The 19,187-nt window shown below is 30.7% G+C and overlaps 2 protein-coding genes across 4 annotated transcripts in view; one reads left to right on the plus strand and one right to left on the minus strand.

Moving 5' to 3' along the window:
- LOC130447970 (probable G-protein coupled receptor CG31760) overlaps positions 1-19,171 on the minus strand; it is a 76,031-nt gene extending 56,860 nt beyond the window's left edge. The window contains exons 1-3 of one of the 3 annotated variants that reach the window (XM_056785055.1): positions 19,112-19,171; positions 18,382-18,424; positions 16,894-17,235 (exon numbers count right to left, since the gene is read on the minus strand). The gene's annotated coding sequence lies outside the window, so the exon portion shown is untranslated. Of the gene's footprint in view, positions 1-16,893; positions 17,236-18,381; positions 18,425-19,111 lie in introns of those variants that run through there. The other 2 variants (XM_056785058.1, XM_056785057.1) reach the window with 2 other exon arrangements.
- Positions 579-16,690, plus strand: LOC130447972 (kinesin-like protein KIF12). The gene is made up of 15 exons (XM_056785060.1): positions 579-872; positions 2,976-3,074; positions 3,697-3,775; positions 4,867-5,085; positions 5,137-5,277; positions 5,344-5,534; positions 5,593-5,780; positions 6,196-6,314; positions 6,372-6,476; positions 6,531-6,654; positions 12,059-12,284; positions 12,340-12,442; positions 16,110-16,162; positions 16,293-16,394; positions 16,483-16,690. The coding sequence occupies exons 1-15, from the start codon at positions 655-657 to the stop codon at positions 16,622-16,624; spliced, it is 2,109 nt and encodes a 702-aa protein (XP_056641038.1). The 5' UTR covers positions 579-654; the 3' UTR covers positions 16,625-16,690.
- Positions 19,172-19,187: the final 16 nt, after the last annotated feature.

Genomic DNA, 19,187 nt, shown 5'->3' on the forward strand with positions numbered 1-19,187 from the left:
TTCTCTGCCCCTATTTGTTTGTACTTGTATGGCACTACTTCGAGGTGTGGAATTTGCATTTGCTTGTCGAATCATGAATGTAATAAAATTTTTTCCGTAACCGGAACTATATTAGCGAATCGTATAAATAGCAAATGCGATTTCGTGTCAAATATTACTAATTTTTTTCAGAAATTTGTTAATGTTTGTATCAAGGGCGTTACTAAGTATATGGGCTCGTTTTCGAATCGATAAAAATATATATCTGAGCAAATATGTGAAGCGTTAACTGATTATTATTTGTTTAGGCCCAAATTTCAACTTCCATGATTTCTAAGTAATTGAAATAAATAATTAAAAAAAAAATAAAATTAATAATTCATTTGAATTGATTGGAAGATAGTTTATAAATTTATTTTTTGTATCCAAGTAAAATAACTTTTATACTATATTATACGAGGTATTTCAAGATTATATTTTTGAAAATTACGCATTTTCGAACTAGATTTGAAAGCAGGTTAAAATGTTGAATCAAAATCAATTTTTTTTAAACAAATTGAAAATTTTACCCTATTTTATATAAGATCCATTCGATTAAACGATTAACAATTAAATTTTTATAATTTTTCAAGTTTCATTCCTATTTCAGACTTATTTTCATAATTTGATTAAAAAATGGTGACGAGACGTAGTCCTTCGACGTCTCGCGGTACTAGTCCTGCTAAAAATAAAAACAACGACAAAATCACTACTTCGAACACAGATAAAAAATCTCCGATGAAATCTAGGATAGGAAATAGTCCAGAAAAACGGAACGGAAACAAGAAGGAAAACGGATCGAGAAGAAGTAGTCCAGCTAGAACAAATTCTTTAGTAAAATCACGAGACAGCGAGTAAGTTTTAGTATTTTTTGTGTTTTCATATTACATCACTAAATAAATCGCGTGACTGACACACAGATGGCGCTGCCATTGTCAAATCCATATGACGTTTATCAAGTACCAGACGATTTATCATTTTACCAGCTGATTCCTCCTAAATGAGGTTATTTTTTGGGGGTTTTGTGCCCCAATTCCCACAAGGTATTAGCACTACTTCTCCCAAGTACTGTAACATTTCAATAAAAGAGACTTCTGACTTCTTAACTGTTTTGGTTATGAATCTTTTGAATTTTCTTAAGCCTTATTGTTTCTGTGCCAGTTTATATGTACTCAAAGCCGATCCAAAGAGGTTTCTATAACTTCTGAGTACATAAACTCTATCTAAGTTATTTTCCTTGTGGTAAATGGCATAAAACATCTTTTCCCGCTAGCTTGGAATCATTTTTATCATAGAGAGAAAAATTTCGAGCTTTCGGAAGATCTTGATCAATAATTTTTAGTTTTATCGATTCTAGAAGTCCTGTTTTTCACTCTCACCCTATATAATAATATATTAAAGTTAAACATACCATTATAGACATGCATGTTATAAAAAAAATGCCAATAACATGAAATAGTTACACATCAAATATCCACGATCAAAGCCGATAAAAATTTCCATGAAAATCGTGATTGAAATCGTCCTTGAATTTTCCTTTGGAATTCATTCGATTTTTATAGTTTCGAAATTTACATATCGAACATCGACACGAAAGATTTTCCGATGATATTATAGCGACTCAATATTTTCAATAGAAAAGGTTTTTAAGAAAACTAGGTCTAACTTCACACCACGGACATCACGGATGATCCGGAGCGCATTTAAACACCTGGACAAACTCCACAACCTGTCTTAACGACATTAAAGGATTCAAATGAAAGGACATCGGACTTTGGTGATGATAATTAGGTCTATTTGAAGTCCTATGAGTTCAAAAGCTTCTCGCTTCGCCATATAGTTTTGCACCAAATCCAAGTCGTAAATTTTCATTCTCAATTTTTTTTGATAGACGTAAAATCGATTCACGTATTTTTGTGTTTTTATTCCAAGTTAATTATAGTGTGAATTTTTGATGAAACTAACTAATAAAAAAATGTGATACCTTCTAATGAAGCTAATTCTTAGTATATAACAGACGATGGGGTTTAATGATTTTCTATTTATAGATTTGATTCAATGAAAAAAGTAAATTCAAGGTTAACTTATAGGTTAACAACTAACGTTTGTGGGAAAAGTAATTTTGAATCGACAATAGACTTCTCAAGTAGTTCATTTATCTATGTGAATATTTAATAAAACGTCGTGGGATAATTTTCTTTTCAATTTACAAGGACGGACGTGTAATAGATTGTCTAATAATTAGAATTTTCATTTTTAATATGAAACACAAAGGAATCGAATTCTTTTTTCATAAAAATCGCTACAAACCCCCAACACCTTTCGAATTTTTTTTCGTTGCCTTCCATCATCTTCTTCAGTGTCTTGTTCAAATACCAAACGATTTATTTGAGACAAAAACAAATTTATCTATACTTGGTGATGTTCTTTGACGGGGTAGTGAGCAAAAAAATATTTCAATCGTATATTGGCATCACTGGAAACGGATCTGCAGACCTGTAGATCACCAAATGGTACTGAACGATTTTAAGATTGAGGTTAGAGAAATTGACCAAGCTATTGATACTACTGATGGGGTTTTTATGTGAAACACCACTGAATCGAAAAAACATGCGGTGGATTGCAAATGGCGAACCTGCTTCTTGAAAACTGATGGTGACCAATCTTCATAATCCATCCCTACAACTTCTAATCATTTTGTTCCAAATCGGCAACGAGTTTTTCCACCCTCGGGATTCCATTGAATCATATTATATGCTATAAATGTTGCTTCTTTTTTTTTCATAGAATTTGACGCGTTGAAATTCGATTTTTTTACAACTTCTTATCTTATCTTATTCTTTTGGTACTATCTACAGGTGGTTTCTTTTTATTGGATCATGGTTCTGCTAGCTAATTATTTTTGGATCAGTTAATAAAATATGAATAATAGACTAATCAATTGATTTTCTTTACAGAAACGGCGGCAGTATAGAAAGATTGGATGAAGATAATAATTTCCAAAGAATAATAACAAAATACAATGATATAGAAGATAATATTAATGTGGTTGTACGGTAAATAAATGTTTTCTCTATTGTTAAATGTCGAATAATTAATTCAAAAAATGACATCTAATCAGTTTTTCGAAAGTTGCTACTTAAATTTTGAGATATGGCAACACTGATGTGAATATGTCAAATCGTGAAGTTTGACAGTTTTGATGGTGATTTTCTATGACTTTCGACGTGGATTAGATCAATGGAAATGCGTTAAACAATAATCGATTGTACGGTTTTTTCAAGACGAACCAAATCAAACAAAAGTTTTTCAAATGGCCATATCGCCATCAACATTTTTTTGACAGATGTATTCAGAGACAATATTCGTAGAAGACCACGACAATGCGAGTTCTCAGTTCAAACAAAAACGTTTTTGAACAGTCAAAACATCGAATCGATCGGTCATTCGGCGTACAGTCTTTGTTTGACACCCAATGATTTTGTCCTATTTCCGCAGATAAAAAATAAATAGAAAGTTCAACGTTTTTTTTAGACCTAAAGAAACGGTTAATGCGTTCAAATCATGTTTTGGGGGTATGTAACTCAATCTGAATGGAAAAAATATTTGCCTGTCTCCGAACTTAAGTAGCAGCCCTCGTATTGTATATTTCAAATAAATTTAAACGGTTTTTTTTAGAGTGAGACCTTTAGGACAGAGAGAATTAAAAAATGGAGAAGAAACGGTGGTTCAATTTCCAGGATGTGGACAGATATTGGTAAATAAAGTTATCCACGCACGAAAGTGAAAAATTAAATTTGTACTCACCAATGTACGAAAATAATTTTCCATAAACTTGGAGCTAGTATTTTAAATTTATTTAGGAAAATAAATGAAATTTATTCATTCAAATTTTGTGACGAAAAGGTCTTTTTTGATAATTTTTCAGATATTTTCAGATTTTCCACATTATTCTTCTTCTTTCTATGATCTTTCATACATCTTTTTGATGAAGGGGCACTTTTCCCCTTTTTTACTTGAAATTTTCACGGACCTTTTTGATCAATAATCGACGCTGGACTTGATTTGAATCGTTTTTCTTCTTTTTGTGCGAAGTACGAACTTTTCCACATTATTCTTCATCTTTTTATAATCTTCCATTAATTTTCTTTCTGATATGGCACTTTTTCCCTTTTTTACTTAAAATTTTCACGGACATTTTTAACCAATAATCGACTCTGGACTTGATTTGAATCGTTTTTCTTCTTTTTGTGCGAAGTACGAACTTTTCCACATTATTCTTCATCTTTTTATAATCTTCCATTAATTTTCTTTCTGATATGGCACTTTTTTTCTTTTTTACTTAATTTTCACGGACCTTTTTGATCAATAATCGACGCTGGACTTGATTTGAATCGTTTTTCTTCTTTTTGTGCGAAGTACGAACTTTTCCACATTATTCTTCATCTTTTTATAATCTTCCATTAATTTTCTTTCTGATATGGCACTTTTTTTCTTTTTTACTTAATTTTCACGGACCTTTTTGATCAATAATCGACGCTGGACTTGATTTGAATCGTTTTTCTTCTTTTTGTGCGAAGTACGAACTTTTTCACATTATTCTTCTTCTTTATACAATCTTCCATTAATTTTTTTGATGAAACGTCTATTTTTTCTTTAATTTTATTTGATAATTGATCTTTTATATGTAACTCTACCATTTAGCTATTAATAATCCAGCCATCGGTAAATATCTTCGTCAAAGTTTTCTTCTACTTTCATTTTCCCGTACTCAATTTCCTTTCAGAACTTTTCACCACCAATTTTTTTCTTAAATTCTGTCTACTTTATAATATAACTACTACATAGGTCGATGGGATTCCCGGTGGTCCGAGCGGTGGCCAGAAACCGAAATTATTTTCATACAACGTAGTTTTCGAACCTGCGGCTACGCAAGAAGACATTCTACAATATTCCGGCATGAAAAGACTTATAGAAATGGCCGTGGAAGGTTTCAGATGTACGTGTTTTTGTTACGGACAAACCGGAAGCGGTAAAACGCATACCCTAACAGGTCCTCCAGGTCTAGTAAGTAAATCAACAAGATATTCCAGTTTTTAGAAAATGCGACTTTTTCAGTTCGGACTAAAACCTGCTCCTTATAGCGACGAGCACGGACTTATTTTTCGATCTTTTATTTATTTATTTCAATTAATACAAGAACAACCAGACATCCATTTTGTGCTGAAAGCAAGTTTCTTAGAAATATATAACGAAAAAGTGAGATTATTTTAAATTTATATTATTATTATTATTTTATTATAATTGATGAAATAATTGTTTAAGGTAATAGATTTATTAAATCCGGGAAGCTTACGAAAATCGTTGGCAGTCAGATGGAGCAAAAAATCTCGCGGATTTTTCGTCGAAAACTTATTTTCCGTAGATTGCGAAGAATTCGACGATTTGTTGGCTGTTTTGGAAGAGGGTATGAGAAACAGATCAGTCGGTAAACACAATATGAACGAATATTCGAGGTTAAAATTATTATCAATCAATATTCTACAGGGTGTAATAATATATTACATATTTTAGCCGGAGTCATACAATTTTGAGCGTGTATATAACGTGCGAACAACCGGCTGAAAACGGCGTTTTCATATCGCGAACGGGGAAAATTAATTTCGTTGATTTGGCCGGTAGCGAAATGACAAAAAAGACGCAAAGCGAAGGGAAAACTTTAGAAGAAGCAAATAATATCAATAAAAGCCTCATGGTTTTAGGTAAGTGAGTATAATAGATCAAATTTGATGATAAAAGTTCGAGAAAAGATCTGATTCCAATTGGCAAATGATTGTGCATTATTTTGCATTGTAATGTATCGAGCCGTTAACTAATTATGCTCCGAGTGGAATATCTGTGTAACAATCTTTCAAAAATTGTCTTAATAAGGGTATAATACACTGTTATAGAGATGGATACGTTATTTTGCTTACAGGCATTAATCAACTAGTTAAATTGAACATAAATTTTGTATTATTTGATCGCGGTGTAGTATGCGAAGTTTTTTGATCAATATTTTAATTTTCGTCGTTTATTATTCACATTAAATTAAATATTATCTACTAATTCGATTAAAAACACTTGGTTAACGAACGAATTTTCTTATATTAAAAAAAAGAATTCAATGAATTCCAGGTTATTGTATATCGTCGTTAAGCGATTCTAAGAGATTGAAAAACCATATTCCGTACAGGGATTCCAAGTTAACGAAATTGTTAGCGGATTCGTTAGCGGGTAACGGAGTCACATTAATGGCAAGTTTGATTAATTGAGTTAAGCATTGAATATTTAATAAATTAAGTCTATTTTAGATAGCTTGTATATCGCCGTCGAAATCGAATATTCACGAAACTTTGAATACGCTCCGATACGCAGCCAGAGCGAAAAAAATAAGAACCAAACCAATCGTAGTAATGGTAAATATTAAAACAACAAAAAAAACACCTTGTATAATATGTAATATTTTGTAGGACCCGAGGGAATCTCTCATTTTGAGTTTGAAACGGGAAATTAGTACTTTACAAAACGAAAATCAGTACTTGAAATCGGCCCTGAACGCTTATTCGGAATCTAAAACTACAGTCGATTCATCGGGTAAGTTAAAAAAAATCCAATTTCGAACTGCTTCGAGGGTTGCTACTTAAGTTTTGAGATAGATAAATAAAAAAAAAATATTTATAATTGGATATAGTTTTAACTAATGGTCGATTTCGATTAAGGTACCTCTAAAACATGTGATTTGAACCCATCAACCGCTTCTCTAGACAAAATAGGTTTTTTTTCTGAAAAAATTGCAAGTGAACCTTTCATTTTCGAAAATAGACAGTCTCTAAAGATAAACGACGCTTTGTTTTTGAAAAAAATAGTCTCTAAAGACAAAGGACGTTTTGTTTTTGAAAAAGTTGCAAGTGAGCCTTATATTTTCGAAAATAGACAGTCTCTAAAGCTAAACGACGCTTTATTTTTGAAAAAAATAGTCTCTAAAGACAAAGGACGTTTTGTTTTTGAAAAAGTTGCAAGTGAGCTTTATATTTTCGAAAATAGACGGTCTCTAAAGATAAACGACGCTTTGTTTTTGAAAAAAATAGTCTCTAAAGACAAAGGACGTTTTGTTTTTGAAAAAGTTGCAAGTGAGCTTTATATTTTCGAAAATAGACGGTCTCTAAAGATAAACGACGCTTTGTTTTTGAAAAAGACAGTCTCTAAAGACAAAGGACGTTTTGTTTTTGAAAAAGTTGCAAGTGAGCCTTATATTTTCGAAAATAGACAGTCTCTAAAGCTAAACGACGCTTTATTTTTGAAAAAAATAGTCTCTAAAGACAAAGGACGTTTTGTTTTTGAAAAAGTTGCAAGTGAGCCTTATATTTTCGAAAATAGACGGTCTCTAAAGATAAACGACGCTTTGTTTTTGAAAAAGACAGTCTCTAAAGACAAAGGACGTTTTGTTTTTGAAAAAGTTGCAAGTGAGCCTTATATTTTCGAAAATAGACAGTCTCTAAAGCTAAACGACGCTTTATTTTTGAAAAAAATAGTCTCTAAAGACAAAGGACGTTTTGTTTTTGAAAAAGTTGCAAGTGAGCTTTATATTTTCGAAAATAGACGGTCTCTAAAGATAAACGACGCTTTGTTTTTGAAAAAAATAGTCTCTAAAGACAAAGGACGTTTTGTTTTTGAAAAAGTTGCAAGTGAGCCTTATATTTTCGAAAATAGACAGTCTCTAAAGCTAAACGACGCTTTATTTTTGAAAAAAATAGTCTCTAAAGACAAAGGACGTTTTGTTTTTGAAAAAGTTGCAAGTGAGCCTTATATTTTCGAAAATAGACGGTCTCTAAAGATAAACGACGCTTTGTTTTTGAAAAAAATAGTCTCTAAAGACAAAGGACGTTTTGTTTTTGAAAAAGTTGCAAGTGAGCCTTATATTTTCGAAAATAGACAGTCTCTAAAAATAAACGACGCTTTATTTTTGAAAAAAATAGTCTCTAAAGACAAAGGACGTTTTGTTTTTGAAAAAGTTGCAAGTGAGCCTTATATTTTCGAAAATAGACGGTCTCTAAAGATAAACGACGCTTTGTTTTTGAAAAAAATAGTCTCTAAAGACAAAGGACGTTTTGTTTTTGAAAAAGTTGCAAGTGAGCCTTATATTTTCGAAAATAGACAGTCTCTAAAGATAAACGACGCTTTGTTTTTGAAAAAGACAGTCTCTAAAGACAAAGGACGTTTTGTTTTTGAAAAAGTTGCAAGTGAGCCTTATATTTTCGAAAATAGACAGTCTCTAAAGCTAAACGACGCTTTATTTTTGAAAAAAATAGTCTCTAAAGACAAAGGACGTTTTGTTTTTGAAAAAGTTGCAAGTGAGCCTTATATTTTCGAAAATAGACGGTCTCTAAAGATAAACGACGCTTTGTTTTTGAAAAAAATAGTCTCTAAAGACAAAGGACGTTTTGTTTTTGAAAAAGTTGCAAGTGAGCCTTATATTTTCGAAAATAGACGGTCTCTAAAGATAAACGACGCTTTGTTTTTGAAAAAAATAGTCTCTAAAGACAAAGGACGTTTTGTTTTTGAAAAAGTTGCAAGTGAGCCTTATATTTTCGAAAATAGACAGTCTCTAAAGCTAAACGACGCTTTATTTTTGAAAAAAATAGTCTCTAAAGACAAAGGACGTTTTGTTTTTGAAAAAGTTGCAAGTGAGCTTTATATTTTCGAAAATAGACGGTCTCTAAAGATAAACGACGCTTTGTTTTTGAAAAAGACAGTCTCTAAAGACAAAGGACGTTTTGTTTTTGAAAAAGTTGCAAGTGAGCCTTATATTTTCGAAAATAGACAGTCTCTAAAGCTAAACGACGCTTTATTTTTGAAAAAAATAGTCTCTAAAGACAAAGGACGTTTTGTTTTTGAAAAAGTTGCAAGTGAGCTTTATATTTTCGAAAATAGACGGTCTCTAAAGATAAACGACGCTTTGTTTTTGAAAAAAATAGTCTCTAAAGACAAAGGACGTTTTGTTTTTGAAAAAGTTGCAAGTGAGCCTTATATTTTCGAAAATAGACAGTCTCTAAAGATAAACGACGCTTTGTTTTTGAAATAGACAGTCTCTAAAAATAAACGACGCTTTGTTTTTGAAAAAAATAGTCTCTAAAGACAAAGGACGTTTTGTTTTTGAAAAAGTTGCAAGTGAGCCTTATATTTTCGAAAATAGACAGTCTCTAAAGATAAACGACGTTTTGTTTTTGAAATAGACAGTCTCTAAAAATAAACGACGCTTTGTTTTTGAAAAAAATAGTCTCTAAAGACAAAGGACGTTTTGTTTTTGAAAAAGTTGCAAGTGAGCCTTATATTTTCGAAAATAGACAGTCTCTAAAGATAAACGACGCTTTGTTTTTGAAATAGACAGTCTCTAAAGATAAACGACGCTTTGTTTTTGAAATAGACAGTCTCTAAAGATAAACGACGCTTTGTTTTTGAAAAAAATAGTCTCTAAAGACAAAGGACGTTTTGTTTTTGAAAAAGTTGCAAGTGAGCCTTATATTTTCGAAAATAGACAGTCTCTAAAGATAAACGACGCTTTGTTTTTGAAATAGACAGTCTCTAAAAATAAACGACGCTTTGTTTTTGAAAAAAATAGTCTCTAAAGACAAAGGACGTTTTGTTTTTGAAAAAGTTGCAAGTGAGCCTTATATTTTCGAAAATAGACAGTCTCTAAAGATAAACGACGCTTTGTTTTTGCAAAAAATAGTCTCTAAAGACAAAGGACGTTTTGTTTTTGAAAAAGTTGCAAGTGAGCCTTATATTTTCGAAAATAGACAGTCTCTAAAGATAAACGACGCTTTGTTTTTGAAATAGACAGTCTCTAAAAATAAACGACGCTTTGTTTTTGAAAAAAATAGTCTCTAAAGACAAAGGACGTTTTGTTTTTGAAAAAGTTGCAAGTGAGCCTTATATTTTCGAAAATAGACAGTCTCTAAAGATAAACGACGCTTTGTTTTTGAAATAGACAGTCTCTAAAAATAAACGACGCTTTGTTTTTGAAAAAAATAGTCTCTAAAGACAAAGGACGTTTTGTTTTTGAAAAAGTTGCAAGTGAGCCTTATATTTTCGAAAATAGACAGTCTCTAAAGATAAACGACGCTTTGTTTTTGAAATAGACAGTCTCTAAAGATAAACGACGCTTTGTTTTTGAAATAGACAGTCTCTAAAGATAAACGACGCTTTGTTTTTGAAAAAAATAGTCTCTAAAGACAAAGGACGTTTTGTTTTTGAAAAAGTTGCAAGTGAGCCTTATATTTTCGAAAATAGACAGTCTCTAAAGATAAACGACGCTTTGTTTTTGAAATAGACAGTCTCTAAAAATAAACGACGCTTTGTTTTTGAAAAAAATAGTCTCTAAAGACAAAGGACGTTTTGTTTTTGAAAAAGTTGCAAGTGAGCCTTATATTTTCGAAAATAGACAGTCTCTAAAGATAAACGACGCTTTGTTTTTGCAAAAAATAGTCTCTAAAGACAAAGGACGTTTTGTTTTTGAAAAAGTTGCAAGTGAGCCTTATATTTTCGAAAATAGACAGTCTCTAAAGATAAACGACGCTTTGTTTTTGAAATAGACAGTCTCTAAAAATAAACGACGCTTTGTTTTTGAAAAAAATAGTCTCTAAAGACAAAGGACGTTTTGTTTTTGAAAAAGTTGCAAGTGAGCCTTATATTTTCGAAAATAGACAGTCTCTAAAGATAAACGACGCTTTGTTTTTGAAATAGACAGTCTCTAAAAATAAACGACGCTTTGTTTTTGAAAAAAATAGTCTCTAAAGACAAAGGACGTTTTGTTTTTGAAAAAGTTGCAAGTGAGCCTTATATTTTCGAAAATAGACAGTCTCTAAAGATAAACGACGCTTTGTTTTTGAAAAAAATAGTCTCTAAAGACAAAGGACGTTTTGTTTTTGAAAAAGTTGCAAGTGAGCCTTATATTTTCGAAAATAGACAGTCTCTAAAGATAAACGACGCTTTGTTTTTGAAAAAGACAGTCTCTAAAGACAAAGGACGTTTTGTTTTTGAAAAAGTTGCAAGTGAGCCTTATATTTTCGAAAATAGACAGTCTCTAAAAATAAACGACGCTTTGTTTTTGAAAAAGACAGTCTCTAAAGGCAAAGGACGTTTTGTTTTTGAAAAAGTTGCAAGTGAACCTTATATTTTCGAAAATAGACAGTCTCTAAAAATAAACGACGCTTTGTTTTTGAAAAAGACAGTCTCTAAAGATTAATGACGCTTTGTTTTTGAAAAAAACAGTCTCTAAAGACAAAGGACGTTTTGTTTTTGAAAAAGTTGCAAGTGAGCCTTATATTTTCGAAAATAGACAGTCTCTAAAGATAGACGACGCTTTGTTTTTGAAAAAGACAGTCTCTAAAGACAAAGGACGTTTTGTTTTTGAAAAAGTTGCAAGTGAGCCTTATATTTTCGAAAATAGACAGTCTCTAAAAATAAACGACGCTTTGTTTTTGAAAAAGACAGTCTCTAAAGATAAACGACGCTTTGTTTTTGAAAAAAACAGTCTCTAAAGACAAAGGACGTTTTGTTTTTGAAAAAGTTGCAAGCGAACCTTATATTTTCGAAAATAGACAGTCTCTAAAAATAAACGACGCTTTGTTTTTGAAAAAGACAGTCTCTAAAGATAAACGACGCTTTGTTTTTGAAAAAAACAGTCTCTAAAGACAAATGAAGGTTTATTTCTGAAAAAGTTGCAAGTGAACCTTATATTTTCGAAAATAGACAGTCTCTAAAGACACACGACGCTTTTTTAAAAAAAAAACAGTCTCTTAAGAGTAATGAAAGTGTTTTTCTGAAAAAGTTTACGTGTACCAAATAAGCACTATAAGGTGGATGAAGAATCAATTCGATGTTTTGGAAGTTCAAAAACGTTTTTTGTTTGAACATCATCATGGGGTGAATAATCTCAACGTTTTGATATATAGGTATGATTTTCTTTACTTTTGTAACAATTCAATGATGTTTTTAGTTGAAAGAAGGATATTAAAAACTCCCCCGCACGTAGATTTGGAGGAATTGGCGAATTTGGAAGGACCGCAACTAGCGGAATTGGTCAAGTTGTATATGCAAGAGAACGAAGCGCTTCGAAAGGATAACGCCGAGCTGTTTACGTCACGGGATCTACTACAAAGAGACCACGAAGTTGTTTGTAGAGAAAACGAGAGATTATTGAAGAAATTGGAAGAAGTTAATTCGTAAGTATAACGAAATTGTACAAAATAATGAATTGAAATGTTTGTTATTTTCCAGTTCTCCATTGATTCCGACTAGGCCAGCTTTTTCTGCAGAAGTGATGAACGGTGATGGGGACGTAACGAACATTTGGACTAACTCGGAGCCTGAAAAATTTTCGGTAACGATGCATTACCTCAATTATATTTGAACTATTTTTGAGGATCGTTTAGGTTACACACAACGTCGACATTTTCATTGAAAGACAAAGCAAAAAAGTTAAAAATTATCCTATACGCGGCCCTGTAGAAAAAAAAAACAACACTCCCAGCGATATGGTGGTAATTGAAGAACGGTAATTCCGAATTCTTTGACCGCTTTGGAGTTTTGCTTATATTTTCGAAAAAGACAGTCTCTAATGACAACCGACGCTTTGTTTTTGAAAAACACATCCCTAAAGCCATATGGCGACTTGATTTTGAAAAATATTACCTCCAAAGACAAATGACGATTTGTTTTCGAAAAAGACAGTCTCTAAAGATATACGGCGACTTGATTTTGAAAAATATTACCTCCAAAGACAAATGACGATTTGTTTTCGAAAAAGAAAGTCTCTAAAGACATATGGCGACTTGATTTTGAAAAATATTACCTCCAAAGACAAATGACGATTTGTTTTCGAAAAAGAAAGTCTCTAAAGACATATGGCGACTTGATTTTGAAAAATATTACCTCCAAAGACAAATGACGATTTGTTTTCGAAAAAGAAAGTCTCTAAAGACATATGGCGACTTGATTTTGAAAAATATTACCTCCAAAGACAAATGACGATTTGTTTTCGAAAAAGAAAGTCTCTAAAGACATATGGCGACTTGATTTTGAAAAATATTACCTCCAAAGACAAATGACGATTTGTTTTCGAAAAAGACAGTCTCTAAAGATATATGGCGACTTAATTTTGAAAAATATCACCTGCAAAGACAAATGACAATTTATTTTCGAAAAAGACAGTCTCTAAAGATATATGGCGACTTAATTTTGAAAAATATCACCTGCAAAGACAAATGACAATTTATTTTCGAAAAAGACAGTCTCTAAAGATATATGGCGACTTAATTTTGAAAAATATCACCTGCAAAGACAAATGACAATTTATTTTCGAAAAAGACAGTCTCTAAAGATATATGGCGACTTAATTTTGAAAAATATCACCTGCAAAGACAAATGACAATTTATTTTCGAAAAAGACAGTCTCTAAAGATATATGGCGACTTGATTTTGAAAAATATTACCTCCAAAGACAAATGACGATTTGTTTTCGAAAAAGAAAGTCTCTAAAGACATATGGCGACTTGATTTTGAAAAATATTACCTCCAAAGACAAATGACGATTTGTTTTCGAAAAAGAAAGTCTCTAAAGACATATGGCGACTTGATTTTGAAAAATATTACCTCCAAAGACAAATGACGATTTGTTTTCGAAAAAGAAAGTCTCTAAAGACATATGGCGACTTGATTTTGAAAAATATTACCTCCAAAGACAAATGACGATTTGTTTTCGAAAAAGAAAGTCTCTAAAGACATATGGCGACTTGATTTTGAAAAATATTACCTCCAAAGACAAATGACGATTTGTTTTCGAAAAAGAAAGTCTCTAAAGACATATGGCGACTTGATTTTGAAAAATATTACCTCCAAAGACAAATGACGATTTGTTTTCGAAAAAGACAGTCTCTAAAGATATATGGCGACTTGATTTTGAAAAATATTACCTCCAAAGACAAATGACGCTTTGTTTTCGAAAAAGAAAGTCTCTAAAGACATATGACGACTTAATTTTGAAAAATATCACCTGCAAAGACAAATGACAATTTATTTTCGAAAAAGACAGTCTCTAAAGACATATGGCGACTTGATTTTGAAAAATATTACCTCCAAAGACAAATGACGATTTGTTTTCGAAAAAGAAAGTCTCTAAAGACATATGGCGACTTGATTTTGAAAAATATTACCTCCAAAGACAAATGACGATTTGTTTTCGAAAAAGAAAGTCTCTAAAGACATATGGCGACTTGATTTTGAAAAATATTACCTCCAAAGACAAATGACGCTTTGTTTTCGAAAAAGAAAGTCTCTAAAGACATATGACGACTTAATTTTGAAAAATATCACCTGCAAAGACAAATGACGATTTGTTTTCGAAAAAGAAAGTCTCTAAAGACATATGGCGACTTGATTTTGAAAAATATTACCTCCAAAGACAAATGACGATTTGTTTTCGAAAAAGAAAGTCTCTAAAGACATATGGCGACTTGATTTTGAAAAATATTACCTCCAAAGACAAATGACGATTTGTTTTCGAAAAAGAAAGTCTCTAAAGACATATGGCGACTTGATTTTGAAAAATATTACCTCCAAAGACAAATGACGATTTGTTTTCGAAAAAGAAAGTCTCTAAAGACATATGGCGACTTGATTTTGAAAAATATTACCTCCAAAGACAAATGACGCTTTGTTTTCGAAAAAGAAAGTCTCTAAAGACATATGGCGACTTGATTTTGAAAAATATTACCTCCAAAGACAAATGACGATTTGTTTTCGAAAAAGAAAGTCTCTAAAGACATATGGCCGCTTAATTTTGAAAAATATTACCTCTAAAGACAAATGACGCTTTGTTTTCGAAAAAGACAGTCTCTAAAGATATACGGCGACTTGATTTTGAAAAATATTACCTCCAAAGACAAATGACGCTTTGTTTTCGAAAAAGAAAGTCTCTAAAGACATATGGCGACTTGATTTTGAAAAATATTACCTCCAAAGACAAATGACGATTTGTTTTCGAAAAAGAAAGTCTCTAAAGACATATGGCGACTTGATTTTGAAAAATATTACCTCCAAAGACAAATGACGCTTTGTTTTCGAAAAAGAAAGTCTCTAAAGACATATGGCGACTTGATTTTGAAAAATATTACCTCCAAAGACAAATGACGCTTTGTTTTCGAAAAAGAAAGTCTCTAAAGACATATAGCGGCTTAATTTTGAAAAATATCACCTGCAAATACAAATGACGATTTGTTTTTGAAAAAGACAGTCCCTAAAGACATATGGCGGCTTAATTTTGAAAAATATTACTGAAAAAGAGGTAAATGAGCCTTATATTTTTGGAAAGACTGAATCTGACGACAAATAATAAATTGTTTTAGGAAAAAGCAGTGTCTACAGAAAAACACACTTTGTTTTTGAAACAAATTAACATTTACATGTTAAAAAAGAAGTCTTTGGCAACAAATATCCATTTATTTTTGAAAAAAAAAATAGTTTTCTAAAACCTTTACTAATGTATGTTATAACTAAGATATTAAAATATTCCAAAAATGTTTGGATTTGGGTATAAGAAATAAAATACCAAACGAATTAGCAGAAAATTTAGGTAATAAACGACAAAGTATTCTATTTAAAGTGGGCAACTTATAAATGCTTTAAAGTGTGCGTGTCGGCGCCTAAGTTTGAAATACCCTGTATAAAATTTGAATTACATGCATATATGAAGCTAAAGAGCAGGTGCTTGTTGTTTATAGGTTAGAATTTGACGTCATTAGCTTCGTTATTAAGGAAGGTTTTTTTCAAAATTTGGAAAAACATTGAAATATCTCGAAAATACTTTATGTTTGGTATACGCCATTGTGTATACATGTATGTATTCAAAAATAAAATATTAAGTTCCATTTGAAATAAAGTTGACGACGATTTCCAGTATATTTGTACTCAACGTCATCCAACAACAACAATAAAACTTTTTAACACCCTCGTATATGTTAATTTATCTCAGAAAATATCATTTTTTACAGAATATTCCAGAATCCATTAAAAAGGAACTAGACAAACGCCAAATAGGGAACAGGTAAAATAAAATTGGATATTTTTAATTTCCGTTAATACATACAGGGTTTTTCGGAAAATATGATGTAATACAACCCAAATTTGTATTATAACTGTTTAATTCATTGAAAAAAAAAAATATTTTTTTATAGTAACCAAATAAAAAATCACCTCAAGCATAATACAACAGAAGAAAATCAAACGAAAAATCGTCGTTTGCAAACACCACAAACTCAAGATAAAAACATAAAAAAGTAAGTAAATAATTCGTAGCTAGTCCTTTCCCACTCGTGAATAATCCAATTCGAATTCGTAATTATTTATAAAAATCATTTGTTAAAGACCTACAAGCGATTTAAAAGATGACGTCGAACAAAATGAAGACCAAAGAAGATTTTCGGTAGCCAGACGCGACAGCAAACAAAAAAATAATTCAGAAGTTTTCGGCAGTATGATTTCGTTAAACGATGAAGAAATTAGTTGAAAAATCCACGTACACGTCAATATATCGATAAAAAATTCCTGTTTTAGCATTAAAATTTAAAAGATATTGATTGTTTTATTAAAATTCACATCACACCTTTACAAATGATAAATTCCACAATTTTTTATCACTTATTTTCAAAGTTTTTTTTAATGTAATCGTTAGTAAACAAAAATAGTTTTTAATTTATATTAGAAATACGAGTAATTAATAAATGAAAGTTTAAAGAATCCTGAAATTATTTTGTAATAATAAATTTTATAACTCACTCATTGGTATCAATAACTTATTCTTCTCCATGTTACATTTTCCTCTTTCCATTTGATTATCACTATTTATCACTATCACTAACCGAACCACGGTGGTTGCGTTTCCACATTTATCACTGACATTAAGGTATACATCACATAATCATCCCCATAGCACTGACTTGTTAGTCCACTACGTTAGAGCAACCTCAAGCCAGTACTTGTCGTTTCTAGGGAACGAATTTTTCGAAAAAAATTAGTTTAACCCAACAGCCTCCTCCTCATAGTCAAAGAAAATCTTACCGGAGTAGTCGGAAAGTCATTTGAGAGATAATCGCGAAAACATCAACAAAATCGGACATCCTGTATAATTAAAATATATCAACTAGGTGTTGAATTTCGAATATTTTATTTTTTTATACTGTTAAAGTAATTAATCAAAAAATTAGTTATTAATACGAAGAAATTAAAAATAAAACAATTTCGAACGAAAATTCATAAAAATTATGTGAATTTAAAAAATTTTTAATAATTCTGCGATTAAAAAATTTTATTTTGAAGATATCTTGTTGAACGGAGTCCCCCAAATTTGCGAACTGTTCTGAGTAATCCGAGAAATGTATTAAACGATTAAAAATTGATTAAATTGAAACGAATAAAAAGATTTTCTAAAAACTACGAATCCTTATTGCACCCGAGGATAATCACGTGATCAACAATTATTCATTCCACACAAAAATTTTTTTTCTTCGTCTCCGCCATCGACTTCTGCTCCTCCGAAGCTACACACTCTGATAGACCCTAATTTAAATTGATAATAATTTTCGAAAGTAACCTAACAACATCTATGGAATTTAATTCAAATTTTTCAATATTTTCGAAACTTTTTTGAATATTTTCAATTTTTTGATCGATTATTTTTTTATTCAAAACCTTCTTCGTTATTGCAAAAACAGCATTTGCAATTCTATTAATATAATAAAATTTCGTATCATTAAATATTTTAAAATTTAATTATATCTTGATTTTTTTGTCTCTAATTGAATATTATTTTTATTTATTGTGAGAAGAAATATTTTTAAATGTTTTTTTATGAATTTCTATTAATTTAAAAAAAAATCTGCCCTATAATTAGACTCTAATCGCACCAGGACACCAGGAAAGGAAATCAGGAAACATCGACGATGCTGTAAAGTAAAAATTACCAGGCACTCTCGTGAAGTAACAAAAATAATAATCATCAAAACTAAAGAAAAAAAAATAATTTATTGCATGGAATCTACTTTTTCAAAAAATTCCCAGTCCCCCCTAAAATTGTACAAAACATTAACATAAAATTGAAAATTTTTTGAATTTACGAATGTTAATATATTCACATGAAAAATTTTTAATCAAATTGTTAGAAAATTTGTAAAATTTTGTAAAATTCTAATAAAATTTAGTAGAAACGTCGAAAAAGTTGAAGTAATTGTTTTACTATTTTTGTTAACCACCTCAACAATCACCTACCTTTACGCAACCGCCGATTTCGAATTAAAACGCACTTTATAACCTATAAGAGAAATAAAGAAACGTGTTAATATCAATCTTCATCATTGAATGGCTAAAATCAATTTCAAAACATTTTTTTCAAATTTTCTTCTAATTCTTAAGCTTCCCGTATTTTTCACAATAGAAATTGAAGAAATAATTAAGAAAACGAAGAAAATTAAAGTAAAAAATCGTTTCATGATTAAAAAACCGTTATTATATTTTGAAAAAGTTTTTCCACAAACTTTTTTGCTTAGTAAGTTGAAAATAATGTGAAAAAAAAAATAAATAAATTTCTTTGTTGGGCTAGGTACTTCTGGGACCACCCTCGTACGTTAATTAAAAATTAAACCCGCTTAAAGGAATATAGAATTTATTTATATTTATATTTATTTATTAAAATTATTTCATCACATGGCCGTATTTATGCTGAGGCCTATGCACCTTAAGCACCGAATAATAAACACTACGTAAATTTCATTTTTACGTGAAACGTAATGAAGCTATACGATTATATTTGTTTTTTTTTTTTTTGTTTTACAAAAGATTATGTTGTCTTGTATAGTGAGAACCTTTTTCTTGAACAGGGCCTCACGTATTACGAAACGTTATCTATACAAAATATAAATACCAAATGAAACAATCCCAAAAATTATAATCTTGAAGTAAAAGGTTGCCATTAAAAATAAAAACAATCTTATTATCTTACAATTTCAAAAATTCAATTTTCGTTAATTGTCACACAGTACAACACATTATATATAAACGAACATAGGCATAGATAA

The sequence above is a fragment of the Diorhabda sublineata genome, chromosome 8 (genome assembly GCF_026230105.1).
Source record: "Diorhabda sublineata isolate icDioSubl1.1 chromosome 8, icDioSubl1.1, whole genome shotgun sequence".
NCBI classification, from domain to species: Eukaryota; Metazoa; Arthropoda; class Insecta; order Coleoptera; family Chrysomelidae; genus Diorhabda; species Diorhabda sublineata.